Consider the following 15,932-nt stretch of genomic DNA (forward strand, 5'->3'; position numbering starts at 1 on the left):
GCTCCTCAAAATGGTCTGGCTGCTTCTGTGGTGCCACAGAGGGAACACAGACATGAAACAGACTGTGGCAGTGGCTCTCAACCTTCCTAACGCTGCGACCCTTTAACACAGTTCCTCATGTTGTGGTGACCCCCGGACACACATTTATTTTCATTGCTACTTCATAACTGTGATTTTGCTAGTTATGAATTGTAATGCAAAAAAACCAATCTATGTTTCTTGATGGTCTTAGGAGACCCCCCAAAAGGTGTCTCGACCCACAGGTTGAGAACTGCTAGACAATAGCATGATCTGCAAAATGAAATGTTTACTGTCTGGTCCTTCATAGAGAAAGCAGGCTGATCCTTAAGTACATGGTCCGTGATGGCGCCCACACAGCAGAGCCTTGACAGGCTGCCATCTTGACTTAGAATTAGGCAGGAAGACGTCATTTAAGTGTGGTCATTTAAGTGGCTGTTTGCTCGCTTTATAGAACTTTGCTGGACCTAATGGAGCAGGAAGAGAAGTAAACACATGACGGTAGCAGGCTCTCCTATAGCAGAAAAAGACAAGTGAGTCTTGGTCACTACTGATGGGGTGACCACAGAAGAGAGCCTCAGTGAGCACCAAGGAGGCCCCTATGCAGGGGCTGTCATGTACATCCAGGGCACTGCTACCTGACAGGGAATTGGAAAACAGGGCTTAGCACGAGATGTAGAAGTCAAAATTTTGAGTGGGGGAATGATAAAAGATGAGAATCAAGAAAGTAAATCAGACGGCTCAAGAAGTTGTCTGTTGCTGCCTTTGTGGCGGCCACAGCAAGACAGGAACGCCACTCACCTCGCTAACAACTCGATGAGGTCGGTTCTGCTCATACCATCCGGAATCAGCCTTGGAATCGCAGCAATGCAAGTTCTAAACAAGTCGATTTTGGGTTTTCTTTCCCCCCTGAAAAATGTATCAGGTTTTATGTAATTAGAATGCACCGATGTTTTAAAATCCCGGTCTCTCCTCAATCACAGATAGTTAATATAATTTAATTTTACTATATATGTGTCTATGATGGGGGGCGATGTTAAAAAAACAAATCCATGGCTGTTCTACCACTGCACGACCACTTCCTCTACCACAGTTTCTTAAAGTTATTCACTAATTTTACTTTAAGTGCCCAACCACTTAATATATTGGTTTCCATTTTAATCTGCGTTTGACAAAAAACTTCTTACTTAATGTCATCCTCGTGGTTTTCTAGTTACCCCAATAATCCTGGTGCAGAAAAGAATCAAGATGTGCTAGATGTTTGCTTTGGCCTTTTTTTATAGAGATATTTACACAGTAGTCACTTTGTGTGGCTTTAAAATGGGTGGACTAGAGGGAACACAAGCCAGATAAATAACACAAGTCCCCTTGGCCATAGTTTAAGTTGCAGCCGCTGTGTGTTAACAATCATGGCACACATGTTGCTGCTGGCCCTCTGGTCCGCAAGACCCTGATTAAATAACAGATGCCCAGCCTGATGGGTGACCAGGCACATACTGCCTTTCAAAGCTATAGCTGACTGCTCAATGTGCACCTGTCACTCGGCTCAAACACAGCCAACTATGAGACTGCTTGTCCCCAGAATGTGACATTTACTGAAATGCACAACGAAGAGAAGCTGGGGCCAACAATAAAAGTGGAGGGGGAAAACAAACAAACAAATAAACAAACCAACAAAACCATAGCAAATCTTATGATTTCATGTTGTCATGGCATCTTCTCTAAATGTGAGTTCAACTGGATTCATGCCAGAAATCCCTGGTGTTGTCTGCCTCTACACACTCCCTGTTCCCACCAGTTAGTGCTGTGATTAACACAGGTGCTGCCACTGCCCCTGTGGGACCAGCTAGATACACCTTGACTGGCCCCCGGACCCCAGTGCTCAAGTGCAGCATGCAGACATGCCACAGGGATGGTCTCTCAGCCACAGAGTGATGCTCCTTTGCAACACTCTGATTAAGGTTCCATGTGGGAAACATGTTTAGGCAACATTGGATCCAACAGACACCAGCCTTGGGTGCTTTTCCTGGTGTGAAGTCTCTAACCTCTGTGTGACCTCCAGGAGTTCTGTGTAGTCTCTGGAACCTCTAATTAATAAGTTATTGTCACATGTGTCTCTCTTCATTATCTAAAGACCATAGGAAGGGAAATTCAAATTGAAATGTGAAAGGAGAGGCAGGAGAGCAAGTGGACCAGGGGCTATACACCTCTGTCACTTGGGGCTCTCACAGGACCATGGGAGGAACTAGATGTAAACTTGTTGACATTAAGGCAATAGCGGTTATGGTGAAAAGGAGGAAATGCCTCAAACGTCTCAGGGGAAGTCAAACACACAAAACCGTCACATCTGAAAACTCTCTGGACAGTACATTACACCAGTGCACAATGACCGTATATTAAATAAGTCCAGAGAGCAAGACATCCAATGGGATAGTCCAAGACCTACAGTGCAGACATCTAAAACTACATTTATATTTAAAAACCTCTTCACAGATCATATTGATACTTGCAAGCAAACAGGAGGCATGGCTATCATAAAACATACTACCCTATGGAAAAGAAAAAGTGCTGGATGAAAAATAATAATCGCGCGTGCGCGTGTGTGTGTGGCGGGGGGGGGGGGGGGGGGGGGGGGGGGGGGGGGGGGGGAGCAAGGATTGGGTGGTTCCTAAGAGAGCTGCCCACTCATTACTCCTCTTTGCATTCTCTGCTTCCTAGAAGTGACACAAGAGCTCAGAATCACAGGATCCCTGGCCATTTGTTCTCAAAGCAGCACTTTGTATGTAGGATTATTTGTCAGACTTAGTAAGTAAGCCAGTCATGCTATATGTACCAGCATTTAGTGGGGACTGCTCAGGGGAGAAACGAAAACACCGTTCACTATTGGATTTTTCACTATCTACACTAGTTTGGCATCACATGAAGCAACAAAACTGATCTTGTGGAAGGAATCTTTGCATTAAAACCTACAGCAACGGCCGTCCGGGAGAAAAACTGTATGGAAGCAGGTGACCTCTATGTGCTCTTCTGTGAGAACTGAAACAGTGACAGAGGACGCGTTCAGTACGTACGTGATCATGTCTTCAGGCTCTTTGTTGGACATCTGCACACTGGTCATACACATTGGTCTCCCAACCTCTTTGTCCAAATGTCGGAGGATGCTATCTAATGCTTTTCTTACTTGAGGATAGTAAACAGACATTCCTAAGAGGGAAAGCACACCATTACCACGATGCCCGCAGCTGCTTTCTAGAACAACCACCTATCACCCTCTCCATGAAGAAAGCCTGCTGCTGTCACATTAGCTGTGACGTGCTCTTGGGGACACTGCATGCAAATTATGTAGAGAACTCAAACTCAGATTTGAAGGGCAGAACATACTCAACAGCACCCCACGAGAAAATACATTTAGCAAGAAGATCCTTGACAGGGATAGTAGAAACACTACCAAAATCTAATCACCAGGTGACTGCAGTACTGGGGCATCCACACTTGGCAATTATGGACTTCAGGCCTGACTATGGACTTGCACAGGACAGTATTACAGTAGCAATTTATTCATTCCGGTCAACACTAACCTATCACTTTTGCCTCTTCGTCTGTCAAGGTTTTGTTGAGAAAAATCTTCTTCACACGAAGAGTGTTTCCTGAGGGAAGAATGACTCCCGTGGTGGGCATGGGAGGGTCGCCATCTTTCTGCTGCAGGCTGTCCGCGATGACAAGGAAGACTCTGAGGCCAATGTTCATCCTCTTCAGGGAAAACAGACCCAAGAGGAAGAAATCAGCGCCATGCACTGTATGTGCTAAGCAGGTTGGGAGAGAGAAGGACAGAAGGGAGCTAATCGTTCTGCCCAACACTGTGGAACAGCCCAGGCAGCAGAGTCTGATGTGGTTTCAAATCCCCTGATGAGACCCATTGCCCTTTGAGGTCAACTGTCTCTTCTCTGTACTTTTTCAACCTCCATAACTTTTTAGGTCTCCCTCCCCTCTCTTAAGACTACTTTTCTCCTTGAGGTGAGGGGAGAAACTGTATCAACTCAACATCTTCCCACAAATCACATCCATCTACTGACAGTCACGTGTGTTTTATTTTGTTCTGTTTGTTGCCTTTGGTCCTCTCACAGCTCAGGGGTGATGGCTGGCCTCCTGGACTTGTTGAAATTTCCATGTATGTGGTGGTTTGAATGAGAATAACTCCCAGAAGCTCATATATTTGGATGATTAGTCATCAGGAGTGGCACCATTTGAAAGGATTAGAAAGATTAGGAGGTGTGGCCTTGTTGGAGGAAGGGAGGGGTCACTGGGGGTGGGCTTTGTTCAAAAGCCCATGAAAGTCCAGAGTCTTTCCTTCTCTCTTTGTCTTTGTCTCTGTCTCCTTCTTCCCCTCCCCCTCTCTCTCTGCCTAGGGATCTTAGATACTGCTCCCTGCCGCCTGCCATGATGATTAAATCTCTGAAACTGTGAGCAAGCCCTCAGTTAAATGCTTTCCCTTACAATAGTTGCCTTCGTAGTGGTGTCTCTTCACAGAAATGGAACAGTGACTAAGGCAGTGGGCTCTTGTACTTTGTAGAACCTTAGAGCCCTGACCTCTTCTCGTTCTTTCATCCTTTGTGTTTCTCTTCCAGTTGAATATATATCCGTGTCCCTTAACTGTGGAGCAGAACATGTGTCTCAACTATCCTAATAAATAAACATCCCCCGTAACACTTCTCTGAAGCATTGCACTCTCCTCAGGGACCATGGTGGCCCCCTCTTGCCACTCCTGTGTTCCTCCTAGCCGTGTCACCTCTACCCACATTCCAGGCTCCTCCTGAGCTGCCTCCCACAGAAAGTACATGGATCAACACGGCATCAATCACTGGCCACTCCAGACTGCCAGAGACTTGTGTCCAGCCGCTCTGAGTGCATCCCTTACGCTCTGCCTGACAACTTAAGGTGTCCACAAGCTAGACGTGCATTCTCCCGACCTGACCGGTTCTCTACGCTTCCGTGTTCTGTAAATGTGCTGTCGTTCTCCACCTGCATCCTACAGTCTCAGCCTGCGTGTCACTCGGTGGCCTGCACCAGAGATTAACAAGGCAGGCACGGGCATGCCAGTGGGTAGCAATGCAGCACACTGACTCAAGAAGATGGTAAAATGGTTATTCATGCTCACTGTGTAAGTAAGACAAAGCTTTAAAGTGTTACTCATTTCTAGATCTGATAAAGTGGTGATGTGTTCCCTTAATTCACATATCAGAGGGTCGGAGCCACAGTCATAGAATCACAGAAGCCCTGAAGGAAACAGAGAGTCCCACCATGTGACTGGAGTACTCTGGGTCTTTCTTCATGGGATCACTGATCATACCTAATGGGTTCACTGGATTTGAGTAAGTGGGCTAGTGGATTCTCTTATCTAGTTTTCATTAAAATGGTTTTCAAAGCTTAAAAGTGACTCCATTGCTGCTGTCCCAAACAGATTGACTGACAAGGACCATATAAAACCCTAGGAGGGAGTGGAGAGTGGGGTCTGACTTTCACACGTAGTCTGGTGCCTCATATTTGACCAAGTCCCCTGAATGGGGAGACCTGGTGGCACTCAGAGGAAGGATAGCAGACTACCAAGAAGAGACTTGATACCCTATGAGCATATACAGGGGGAGGAAGTCCCCCTCAGTCACAGTCATAGGGGAGGGGAGTAAGGGGAAAATGAGAGGGAGGGAGGAATGGGAGGATACAAGGGATGGGATAACCATTGAGATGTAATATGAATAAATTAATAACAATTTAAAAATATCTATAAAAAAAAAGAAAATTAGCAGAAAAAAAAAAAAAAAAAACCCACCCTAGGAGGACCAACACTTCTACTCCCAGCATGAAAGCTTCAATATTACTGCAATGTAATTTAAAAAATTTTTACCTCTGGATTAATGGTGAAAGTTTTAGTAGATTTTCCAACACTGAGAAGATCAAATATTATTTCTTTCATTGCAAAATCCAAACGTTCCTGACGAAAGAAATTAATTAATTAATAAATCATTGTACCTTGCTAGAATATAAAGTAAGTTATCTGAGAAATATATATATTAGAAATAATATAAAATTTTGCCCTTAGAAAGTCTATAAATCCAAATGAACAAGATAAACATATATGAATAATGAAACAGATGCTTAAATTATATCATCTAATACCAATGGTTTAAATTCCAAATGAGTAGGGTAAATTTGAAATATTTGTCCACCACAAATGCTAAGTGTGTAGAGGGCAGTTAGGACCAGAGGAGCAGCACTCTGGCAAAGGGATCTCAGTGGAATAAAAGGCTAACAAAGATGCAGTAACACCTGAGGTACAGGACTGGAAGACCACTGCAGTGAGGAAACTCACCAGAGGTCATGGGCACAATTCTAGAACGCAGAAAAGGTGAGCGGTGCAACTTAACAGCATGGCTTTATGAACACAAGACTGACACTACCAGCCACTTCATTTATCTTTTTCTCATTATACTTAGTTAATTATCATTTCTTCTAGGATCCAATAATAGATGTTCATTCACTTTAATTAAATGTACCTTTTTTCCCCTCATTGTAAAAATAAATAAATAAATCAAATATGGATCAACTAAATGGCGTGCCTTCAGTTCAAAAGGAACATAACAAAATGTCCTGGAGTCAGCATTTCCCTGAGTTAAGCAGGAACGTCTACTTATTGCACAGGACTGATGCTCCAAAGGGGGATGTGACTGAGACCTTGGACCAGCTCACCAAAAAATCCATTTAATACTCTTCTAATAAACTTTACTCTACTAGGCTAGAGAATTAGTTACATTTCCCAGGGAACCCTTGAAGGGAAGTAACTCTTACAAAGAAGTAGACACAGGAGAAAGGGTGTGGACATGAGAGGAGGAGACTGCCACCTCTGAAACAAGGGCATGAGTTACCGTTTGGGCTGTGGGGCCACAGCAGAAGCAGGATGACCTTCAAGCATCCTTAGAGAGGAGGGCTCCTATCGCAGACCTCTTGGCTTCTGGTCAGGGCAGCAGCTTCCCTGACAGCCTGATAATCTCCCTGCCTCAGATTAGAATTGATTTCTTGCCCCCTGGAAGTGGTGAGGTCTCTCTGTTCCTTTTTTTTTTTTTTTTTTAAGATTTACTTATTTATTATATATACAATGCTCTGTCTGCATTAGGCCTGCAGGCCAGAAGAAGGCACCAGATCTCATCGTAGATGGTTGTGAGCCACCATGTGGTTGCTGGGAATTGAACTCAGAATCTCTGGAAGAGCGGACAGTGCCCTTAACCACTGAGCCATCTCTCCAGCCCTCTGTTCCTTAAAAGAACCCTTTTATTAGCTATAGCAGATTCTAGTGCGAGTGCTCACGAACCTAGGCTGTGAACTGCGGAGATGGCTCAGCGCTTGCTGTACGAGTCTGAGGACTTGAGTTCAGATTCCTAAAACCCACATAAAGAACCACTATCTAGTCTACATATTCAAATAATCCTAGCACTGGGAGACAAACAGACAGACTGGAGAGTCAGTTTAGCCAATCAGTTAGCTTCAGGTTCAGTAAGAGGCCCCACCTCCAAAAATAAGGTAAAGAGCCAGTGCCATGGCTTAGTAGATGAAGATGCTGGGAACCTGGATTGAGCGCCCCCATCAGATTAGTCTGTGGGCAAGCCTGTGGTGCATTCCCTTGATTGATGTAGGAGGGCCCAACTCACTGTCAGTGCTGCCACCTCTGAGCGCTATAAGAAAGGAGGCTGAGCAAGCCAGTAAGAAACCCGTGGCATCTGCAACAGCTCCTCCCCCCTATCCCCCCCTCCCGGTTGCTACCTTGAGCTCCTACCCTGACTTTCTTTGATAACAGACTGGGACCTGAGAATTGTAAGTTGACATAAACCTTTTCTTCCTGACGGTGATTTTGGTCAGTGGTGTTTTAGGACAGCAATACAAATCGTAACTAAGAAAATTGTTTGTTCCCATCACAGTGTCAAAACACACACACACACACACACACACACACACACACACACACACACACCAAGATACAGAGGCATTTTTTTTTTTTAGGACTTTCCCTCAATTAAATGTATGTCCACCTATGTGGTTCCTTCCATTCTTTGTCACACTCAAAAGCAAGCAAGCAAGCAAACAAACAAACAAACAAAAAAAATCATTAGCATCCTGTATTTTGAAAACTTTCTAAGCACATTTATTTTTCACTCTTGAATCGTATTAATATTTTTAAAACATGCCTTTAAATGTGTAAGAAAATTTTTAAAAATTATTAAAATAGTTTTCCCTGGCAGCCTGTACAAGAGGGCTGAGGAGGCGAAGCACCCACCTGAGCAATGAATTGGATGATCTTCACGAATATATTGAGAGGGGTGTCACGGGGGACCACACTGCGGGAGCCTTTGGGGAAGAGGGCTGACACTATGCTCATCAGGCGACTGTAGGCAGAAAAGATGACTTAATGACCATGAGGTTGTAACGATGCAGCCACACTCATGAAGAGTTCCTGCTGTCCCTTATTTCAGGGGAATTCAGATTCCTCGCCACAACGCTTGGGTAAATTCCACTGGTATGACTGGTATGAGCTTTTACTTATTTCTTTTAGAAGTGAGGATAGAGCTCGGAGCCCTAGATGTGCGAGGCACACGCTTTGTCTCTGAGCCATATCCTACCTGCCAAGGTTTTATTTTAGATGCACTTTAAGAGAATACTCACCTTTGAGTTACAGTATTGCTCTCACATTTTATTCTAATTACATAAACCCACAACAGTCTATACAAAGACTCCAGTGCAACTCGAGACATTTTAGGATCTTTATTCTGTTTAAAAACAAAAGAGAATAAGAATAAATTTATTAAAGAATACTGGTAAACATTTAAGATCAAACATACTCTCTGACGACAACTAAAAGCCCCCACCTTCCCTGTTTGGTTCCGTCTAAGAAACTTGAATTAAGTCAGTCTGTGTTTAGTTGTGCTAAGTATAGATGGCTCAAAAGGGACCATCAATAAAGCGGCTGAACTCATCACTGTGCTCCAAAATACGATCAAATATTAGAATCTCATCAACATTTCTGAGAACTTCAAATGATAACGCCTATCATCCAACTACTCAATACTGACACAACTAATGAGCTATTCTCCTTTAATTCATTCGGAGTCTATAGGCAGATCAAGTCTGAAATACCGAACAGTATTCGTCACATGACTTTGCGAAATAACACCAAACATTAGTGAGCACATTTGTTTTTGGTGAGAGAAGATATAGACCTGAGACTTGGAAGCCTGCTCATGAAATCAGAAACCCTGGGTTTATACCTAAGCCCTAGATGCTCTTTCATCCCTTCCTGTGTTCTGTGGTGTCCTCATCTCTAACTGGAGGGAAGACAGTCAAGAATACCACAGCCTACAATGTACTGGCAACAGTGCCTGTCGTGCACTGAGTATCCACTCAGCGTCAAGTATAGGATTGCTAATTTTTATGTAGAATCAGAACCTTCTGGTTTATAATGAGAAAACTCTTTCATTTCAGCCAGTTTTATCAGTGAATTTTCTCTTTACTTTAGCTGTTGTTATGACCACAGTCATGCAATGAGACACTGCAAATTTTGAAAATGTGGCAGGAAACACTTAAATAAATCTGCAGGTTGACTGTTAAAAATCCACGTTTTTAAGTATTCATTCTAGAAGATTTCTATATTGTTAAGCAATTATATGTGGGAACTAACAAAGACTTCTTTAAGACAGCACTACATAGGCCTGCCCACCTGGCCTCAAACTAGCAATGTAGACCAGGCTAGCCTCAAACTCACAGAGATCTTCTTGCCTCTGTCTCCCAAGTACTGGGACTAAAGGTATATGACACTATGTCCAGCAAGAATTCTTAAAAATACTTTGTTTATTTCCGCAGTTCTATTTTGTTTTAAGGTTTAGAATAACAAATTTCTACTACAAATAATTAAAATCAACAACAACAATAAAAAGATGGAGAGTGTTTGATAATAGACTTATCCATTAGTGACCAAATGAGGTTTTGCATATATCTATATAAAGATTTGATAGAATTATGACTGGCAAAACCAAATACTCCCAATACCAGTCCCTTGCTCCATGGTAAGGGTCCATGGTGATCCCAAACATCACACATTCCTCCTGGGGTAGCCTTCTGTTTGCTACTAAAGCAGCAAAAGTTTCAAGTAATTCATGAATGTTACTAACCAAATAACCAAATTTTTACAATAATGTCATCAATAAAACATAACTTTCCTTTCTACCATTTAAACCCCAAATCAGATATGACACTAAGAGGTCAGCAAGAAATTAAGAAGATAGGGAAAGAGAGAGAGCACAGAGGACATTTTCGGCCTTAAAAACCCTCTGAAGGACCCCGTGATGGTGGCTGCATAGCGCCAGACATTTGTGGAACCCATAGAAAGTAGAGTGTATCCATGATGGACAGAGCAGAGAAAAGGAAGGAGAGAGGAGGAAGATAGAAAGGAACTAATTAATTGTTTTTGCTGAATATGTTAGAATAAAAATTATCCTGAATTGATCTAGGCTTTAAACAAAAAGGTGTAATTCTCTAGGTAAAAATCCTTACAAATCAGAATGTTACATAAAAGTCTAAGAACTTTAGTAGTCTACAAAGTTTTGACACATCAGTCAAACATGACCCCTATGGCAACCACTTTAATGTGTGTATTCCTTTTTCTCTAGAGTGAACTTAAAAGACTGCTTTGTTACAAAACCCAAACCAATAAGATAAAAGTTTATTTTTTTTTTTTAAAGATTTATTTCTTTTTTATACAATATTCTGCCCACAGGCCAGAAGAGGGCACCGGATCTCATTATAGATGGTTGTGAGCCACCATGTGGTTGCTAGGAATTGAACTCAGGACCTTTAGAAGAATAGCCAGTGCTCTTAATCTCTGAGCCATCTCTCCAGCCCAGAATAAAAGCTTAAAAACTCATTCACCAAAACCATATCTAAAACCTAAGCTATTATTGGAATATATATCTTTTAACATCTTCATTTAGAACAATTGAATAATGTTAAATTAAACATAGTAATAAAGCCTGTAAGCTCCAGCACCAGTTGGCCTCCATCAGCACCCCCACCTCTACACCACATCTTCCTGGCGCTACGGTAACAGCTGACCTTCTGAAGGGGGCACCCTCTGTGGGCTACTCTTCCACACACACACACACAGTAAAAGCAGGTTGGGGGTAAATACTTCAGACATGCAATGCAACAATGGGCAAAAGAAAAAGAAAAACAAAACAAAACAAACAAACAAAAAACCCACAAATGCTGCTCTTAAAGGAAATAAAGCAATACTTTACTTGGTGACGTCAACACCACTCACCTGCAGGGTTTCTATTTGTTTTCTGATACTGTTGTTAGATGGCATCTAAATAAAGCAACGTGAGACAGCAAACGTAAACATGAGATGCAGCACATGCATGTTAGATGAAAGTAAGCACGAAACACGACAGCTCCTCACCAAGGTCTCTATTTAGAAGAAATTTGACATTTCCAAGGCAGTGGCCAGAAATGCTAAGAAAACAAAACAAGAACAAAAACAAAATCCAATCCCAAAGTTTGGGTATCCTGGAGCAAGCCTCTGACACGCAAGCTGGGAGAAAACTCAAATGTCTCATTAGCTGGTTTCCCTCCCAACATTAAATTCAAATGGAAGAAACTACATATAAAGTACTGGGGGAAAATCGCTGGGTTATTCTTTCTATAGTTCCTACGCTATTCCTCTGTCTCTTAGTAATTCTTCAGAAACTTTAAAATAGGTACTCATAAACTGAGTGAAGCTAAATTGACTAAAGATAAAGCAATGGAAATTTACATATTCTTGTTAAGAGGACAATTTTAAGTTTGACTGTCCAGTGGAAATGAAGCGCCATTCTTTCACACACGATAAGCACATAGCAAGGAAGTCCATTTATTGTGACTACCAAATCAACAACTTGGCATGCTAACTTTTATATATCTCTGTGCGAGATAGAACTATTTGCTTAAGAATGCATGAGGGTGTGTGTGTGTGCGCGCGTGCGCGCGCGCGTGCGCGAGCATGTGTGCATGTGTGCGTTTTCTTAAGGCTGACTTCTGGAGTTTTCCTCCATCACTTTCCACATCACCCAGTTGACAGACAGTCTCTCAATTGAACTGAAGCTGCCATTCTAGTCTAGGTGGCCAATTTGTCCTGGTGACCCATCCCCTGTCTCCACCTTCTAAGTACTGGATTATAGGAAAGCTGCAAGGCCTACCCAACATCCATATGGGTTCTGGGAATGCTAAGTCTGTTCCTCACACTGCAACCCTTTACCTGAGTCATCTCCTCAGCCTGGCACCGTTAATTGTTTTTTGTTTTTTTTAAAGCTGTATAATAGCTGTGTCTAGAAAATTCACAATACTTAATCTTATGACTCTGGGCCATAATGTCCAGAAGCTTCCTTAAAACACTCAGCATTCCTTTCAGCACATTCCAGGACAATATGAAGACCGGAAGGGGCAAGCACTATTTAAAGCTGGATGACTGTGGATGCAGAGCCATGCCTGTCACTGCTGGAGATGTACACACAGGTCATTTATCCCTGTTCTGCCTCAGCTACAGTGAAAATCACAAGATATTATCCATATGGCATCCAGTAACTATTTAAAAAACAAAACAAAACAAAAAAACAAATCCTAGGAAGGAATGGTGTTGATCAAATAAAAACATTTTAGGTGGATTTTTGTTTTTAAGTCAGGAGATTAACTTGAATCAGGCAACTTTCGTTTAATGTCCCAACAAAATAGGAGGAAAAAAAAAAACTTGTTATGACACATAGCTGGCATAGCATTTCTTAGAATGTTTAAAACTCCTTTCATAGAATTGAGCACAACAGCCACATTCTCGGACGCTGAACAAGCAGGAGCCAAGTCACACGATTTCTGCTGAATAGAGCCTTAATGTTAGCTAAGGGTTAATGGCCAAGGTGACTAATACAGATTCAGGCTAAGCTAAGTGGCTCTTATGTCCTGTAGCCTGGCAGATTGATACAGCCATTCATTTACATGGACAATATGCCAGAAATATTAAACAGGAGGTAAGGGGTCGAAGAAAACAGCATTTTAAATGGAAGCCTCAAGACAAAAAAAAAAAGGGGGGGGGTGAGGTGGGGTGGGGTCGGTTTGAAGCACTGTGAACGCATTGTAAGTATGTTAGGTGGGAATAAAGATAGAAAGAAACTTCAACAAAGCAACAGAAAGGTATGGACTGCGTGGGACAGAGCGCTCTCCCAGGAACGCTAAATGCATATCTTAGAACCTTCCTGGAGAAATCAGCATACTCCCATCAGTGCCTATGACCATGTGAATTCTCAAACCAAGGACAGAAACGGTAACCCTGTGAATAGCTGGCACTGTCTCTTCCCTCTTTGTGAGATGTAAAGAGTCGCCTCGATCTAGTCTTGGAGATTTTCATAATGAAAGAGATTATCTCAATTCTTGTGTAAGAAGGAATAAAATAAATTAGTGCACGTGTAATAAGAAGAACAGGAAAAAATGTTTGTTTGAAGACTTATATCCTTCATATACCTTACTACGAAGTCAGCAGTTTTGAAGACAATACATAAAATCATGAAAAAGATGCTGAAATTGATATCCAGGGGACTATTCTCGAAGTCCTTGGAGTCCCTGGAGTCCTGGTGTTCACAATACTCAGTGGGTCACATGGCCTGAGACCTTCACTTAACCTCTCTGTGCCTTGGTTTTACTATCGTCAAAGCATCAGGCCTTCAGTCTCCAGTGCAGCTCAGACAAGGAACAGGAAGGGAAATTACAAGTCAACTACACTTCTCCCACTTGGGAGCAAATATCTGAATGAACTCCCCCACCCCTGGATTGATGAGACATGCAGATGAAGCATACTCACGCCACTGGGGTTACACATTGACTGTGTCCCCAGCCAAAGAGGAAATGAGGACTAGGATGGCAGAGCATTCTGGGAAGAAAACAGTCCCTCAACAGGCTGCACTGAAGACAGTAAGGACAAGTGTGGATGTGCCAGACAGTATTAGTGACAAGTACCCCTCCACTCAAGTCATAGTTTCAAGAGCTTGCATGCTGAGGATGTGGTACCCTCTATTCAGAGATTGCATGCTGAGGATGTGGTACCCTGTGTGCGTTCAGAGCTTGCATGCTGAGGATGTGGTACCCTGTGTGCGTTTAGAGCTTGCATGCTGAGGATGTGGTACCCTATCTTCAGAGCTTGCATGCTGAGGATGTGGCACCCTGTGTGCGTTCAGAGCTTGCATGCTGAGGATGTGGTACCCTGTGTGCGTTCAGAGCTTGCATGCTGAGGATGTGGTACCCTGTGTGCATTCAGAGCTTGCATGTTGAGGATGTGGTACCCTGTGTTCAGAGCTTGCATGCTGAGGATGTGGTACCCTGTGTGCGTTCAGAGCTTGCATGCTGAGGATGTGGTACCCTGTGTGCGTTCAGAGCTTGCATGCTGAGGATGTGGTACCCTGTGTTCAGATCCGGCTGGGTACACTCACTGCCGAGGGTTTAGCGACAGTTTACGATCAAAGCTTTTGCATATTAATCAGCCTTGAGTCAACATTACTGATCTTTCTTAGAACAAAAGAGAAAATAAGTATGTGGAGGGTTTTACGAGATTAATAGTTCATTCATAATTCTTGATAATTGTATTTCTAAGTAAATATCACTACTAACACCTAAGATGATATGACCCTTGAAAATACACAATTCTGCATTAAAACAAACCAAAATGTTCAAGCAAAGGTTTATTAATCGCTATACACAGTTCCCTACAGAAGTACAGTCCACAAAAGACTGCCAATTGTAGTATTCAAATGCACCAAGAAAAACCAACGTTTTGCCATTTGCTGTTCAGTGGACAGAGATGAACACATCATCGTCAGTATCAACAGGTCAGAGATGTAACAGTGTCTTACCTTTAAATGTGACAAACAGTTTTGTAGGAAAATATGCCAGTTATTTAAAAAAAACTGTTTCTGACTGACACATAAAAGACAGGTAATTAATGGGTACAAAGCCTGTGAGAGACAGGGAAAAGAGAATTATTTTTCATGGAAAGGTGCAAGACTCATGAGTGACAGGTTCATTCATGCTCTTAAAGAAAAATGAATAAATAAAATGAAAAACTTCCTATACAGCCTCCCCCTTTTCAATAGGAAACATCATTTCATAGACTACCGACAACTGAGAACAAGGCACATCCCACAAGAACAATTCCTTAACTGGCATCTCCCAAGTTAGGGCAAGTTCTTCCCTTTCCCTGGACCCGTCTCATCCCCTCCCCACTGCAGAGCTCTGGAACAGACCAAGGGACAGGCTGGCATTTGAGCTCCAGCTGATTATGGCCAAGCATGTGACTACTGCGGCTTATTTTCCAAATATGTAAAGCGAGAATCACGAACGTCCTACTCAGACCTGAGGCCAAAGAACACGAAGCATTTAGGGCAATGTCTGGCACAAGTAAGATTCACCACTATTTTATCTCTAATGCAGACGGTCACTATTTGGCCAACTCTCCACACTTTCCCTAACTGCATAAAAATAATGTGAAGTGGATGGGCTTACTGGAGAAAAAAGTGATGTCAGCATCAGACCGGAAGTGATGAAATTACACAGGGAATGGGCCTTAATACACGATGCTTTCCAATACAATTTTATGGTATAAAATAAAAACATATGGTTTAATATAAAACTATATTCAATATATACCATAAAATAAAATTTAAGGCACCTGTCAAGACAGGTAAACACTGAGCAGGAAGTCTGAAGAACCCATTAAACACAGAGGCAGTAAAACAAGATTGGCCATCTCTGTAAGACAGTGTTCCAGCTACACCTCAGTCTGCAGGTGCTTTGTAATTACTCAA

At 42.5% G+C, this 15,932-nt stretch overlaps 1 protein-coding gene across 5 annotated transcripts in view; it reads right to left on the reverse strand.

The window, feature by feature from the left end:
• Fryl (FRY like transcription coactivator) overlaps window positions 1-15,932 on the reverse strand; it is a 143,888-nt gene that overhangs the window by 80,088 nt on the left and 47,868 nt on the right. For 3 of the 5 annotated variants that reach the window (XM_051170788.1, XM_051170787.1, XM_051170786.1), the window contains exons 11-17: window positions 14,982-15,083; window positions 8,725-8,828; window positions 8,339-8,447; window positions 5,918-6,004; window positions 3,597-3,768; window positions 3,090-3,222; window positions 820-927 (exon numbers count right to left, since the gene is read on the reverse strand). In XM_051170788.1, the coding sequence (XP_051026745.1) occupies window positions 820-927; window positions 3,090-3,222; window positions 3,597-3,768; window positions 5,918-6,004; window positions 8,339-8,447; window positions 8,725-8,828; window positions 14,982-15,083 (815 nt within the window). Of the gene's footprint in view, window positions 1-819; window positions 928-3,089; window positions 3,223-3,596; window positions 3,769-5,917; window positions 6,005-8,338; window positions 8,448-8,724; window positions 8,829-11,374; window positions 11,420-14,981; window positions 15,084-15,932 lie in introns of all 5 variants that reach the window. The other 2 variants (XM_051170785.1, XM_051170784.1) reach the window with 1 other exon arrangement.

This window comes from Acomys russatus, chromosome 28, assembly GCF_903995435.1.
Source record: "Acomys russatus chromosome 28, mAcoRus1.1, whole genome shotgun sequence".
In the NCBI taxonomy this organism is placed as follows: Eukaryota; Metazoa; Chordata; class Mammalia; order Rodentia; family Muridae; genus Acomys; species Acomys russatus.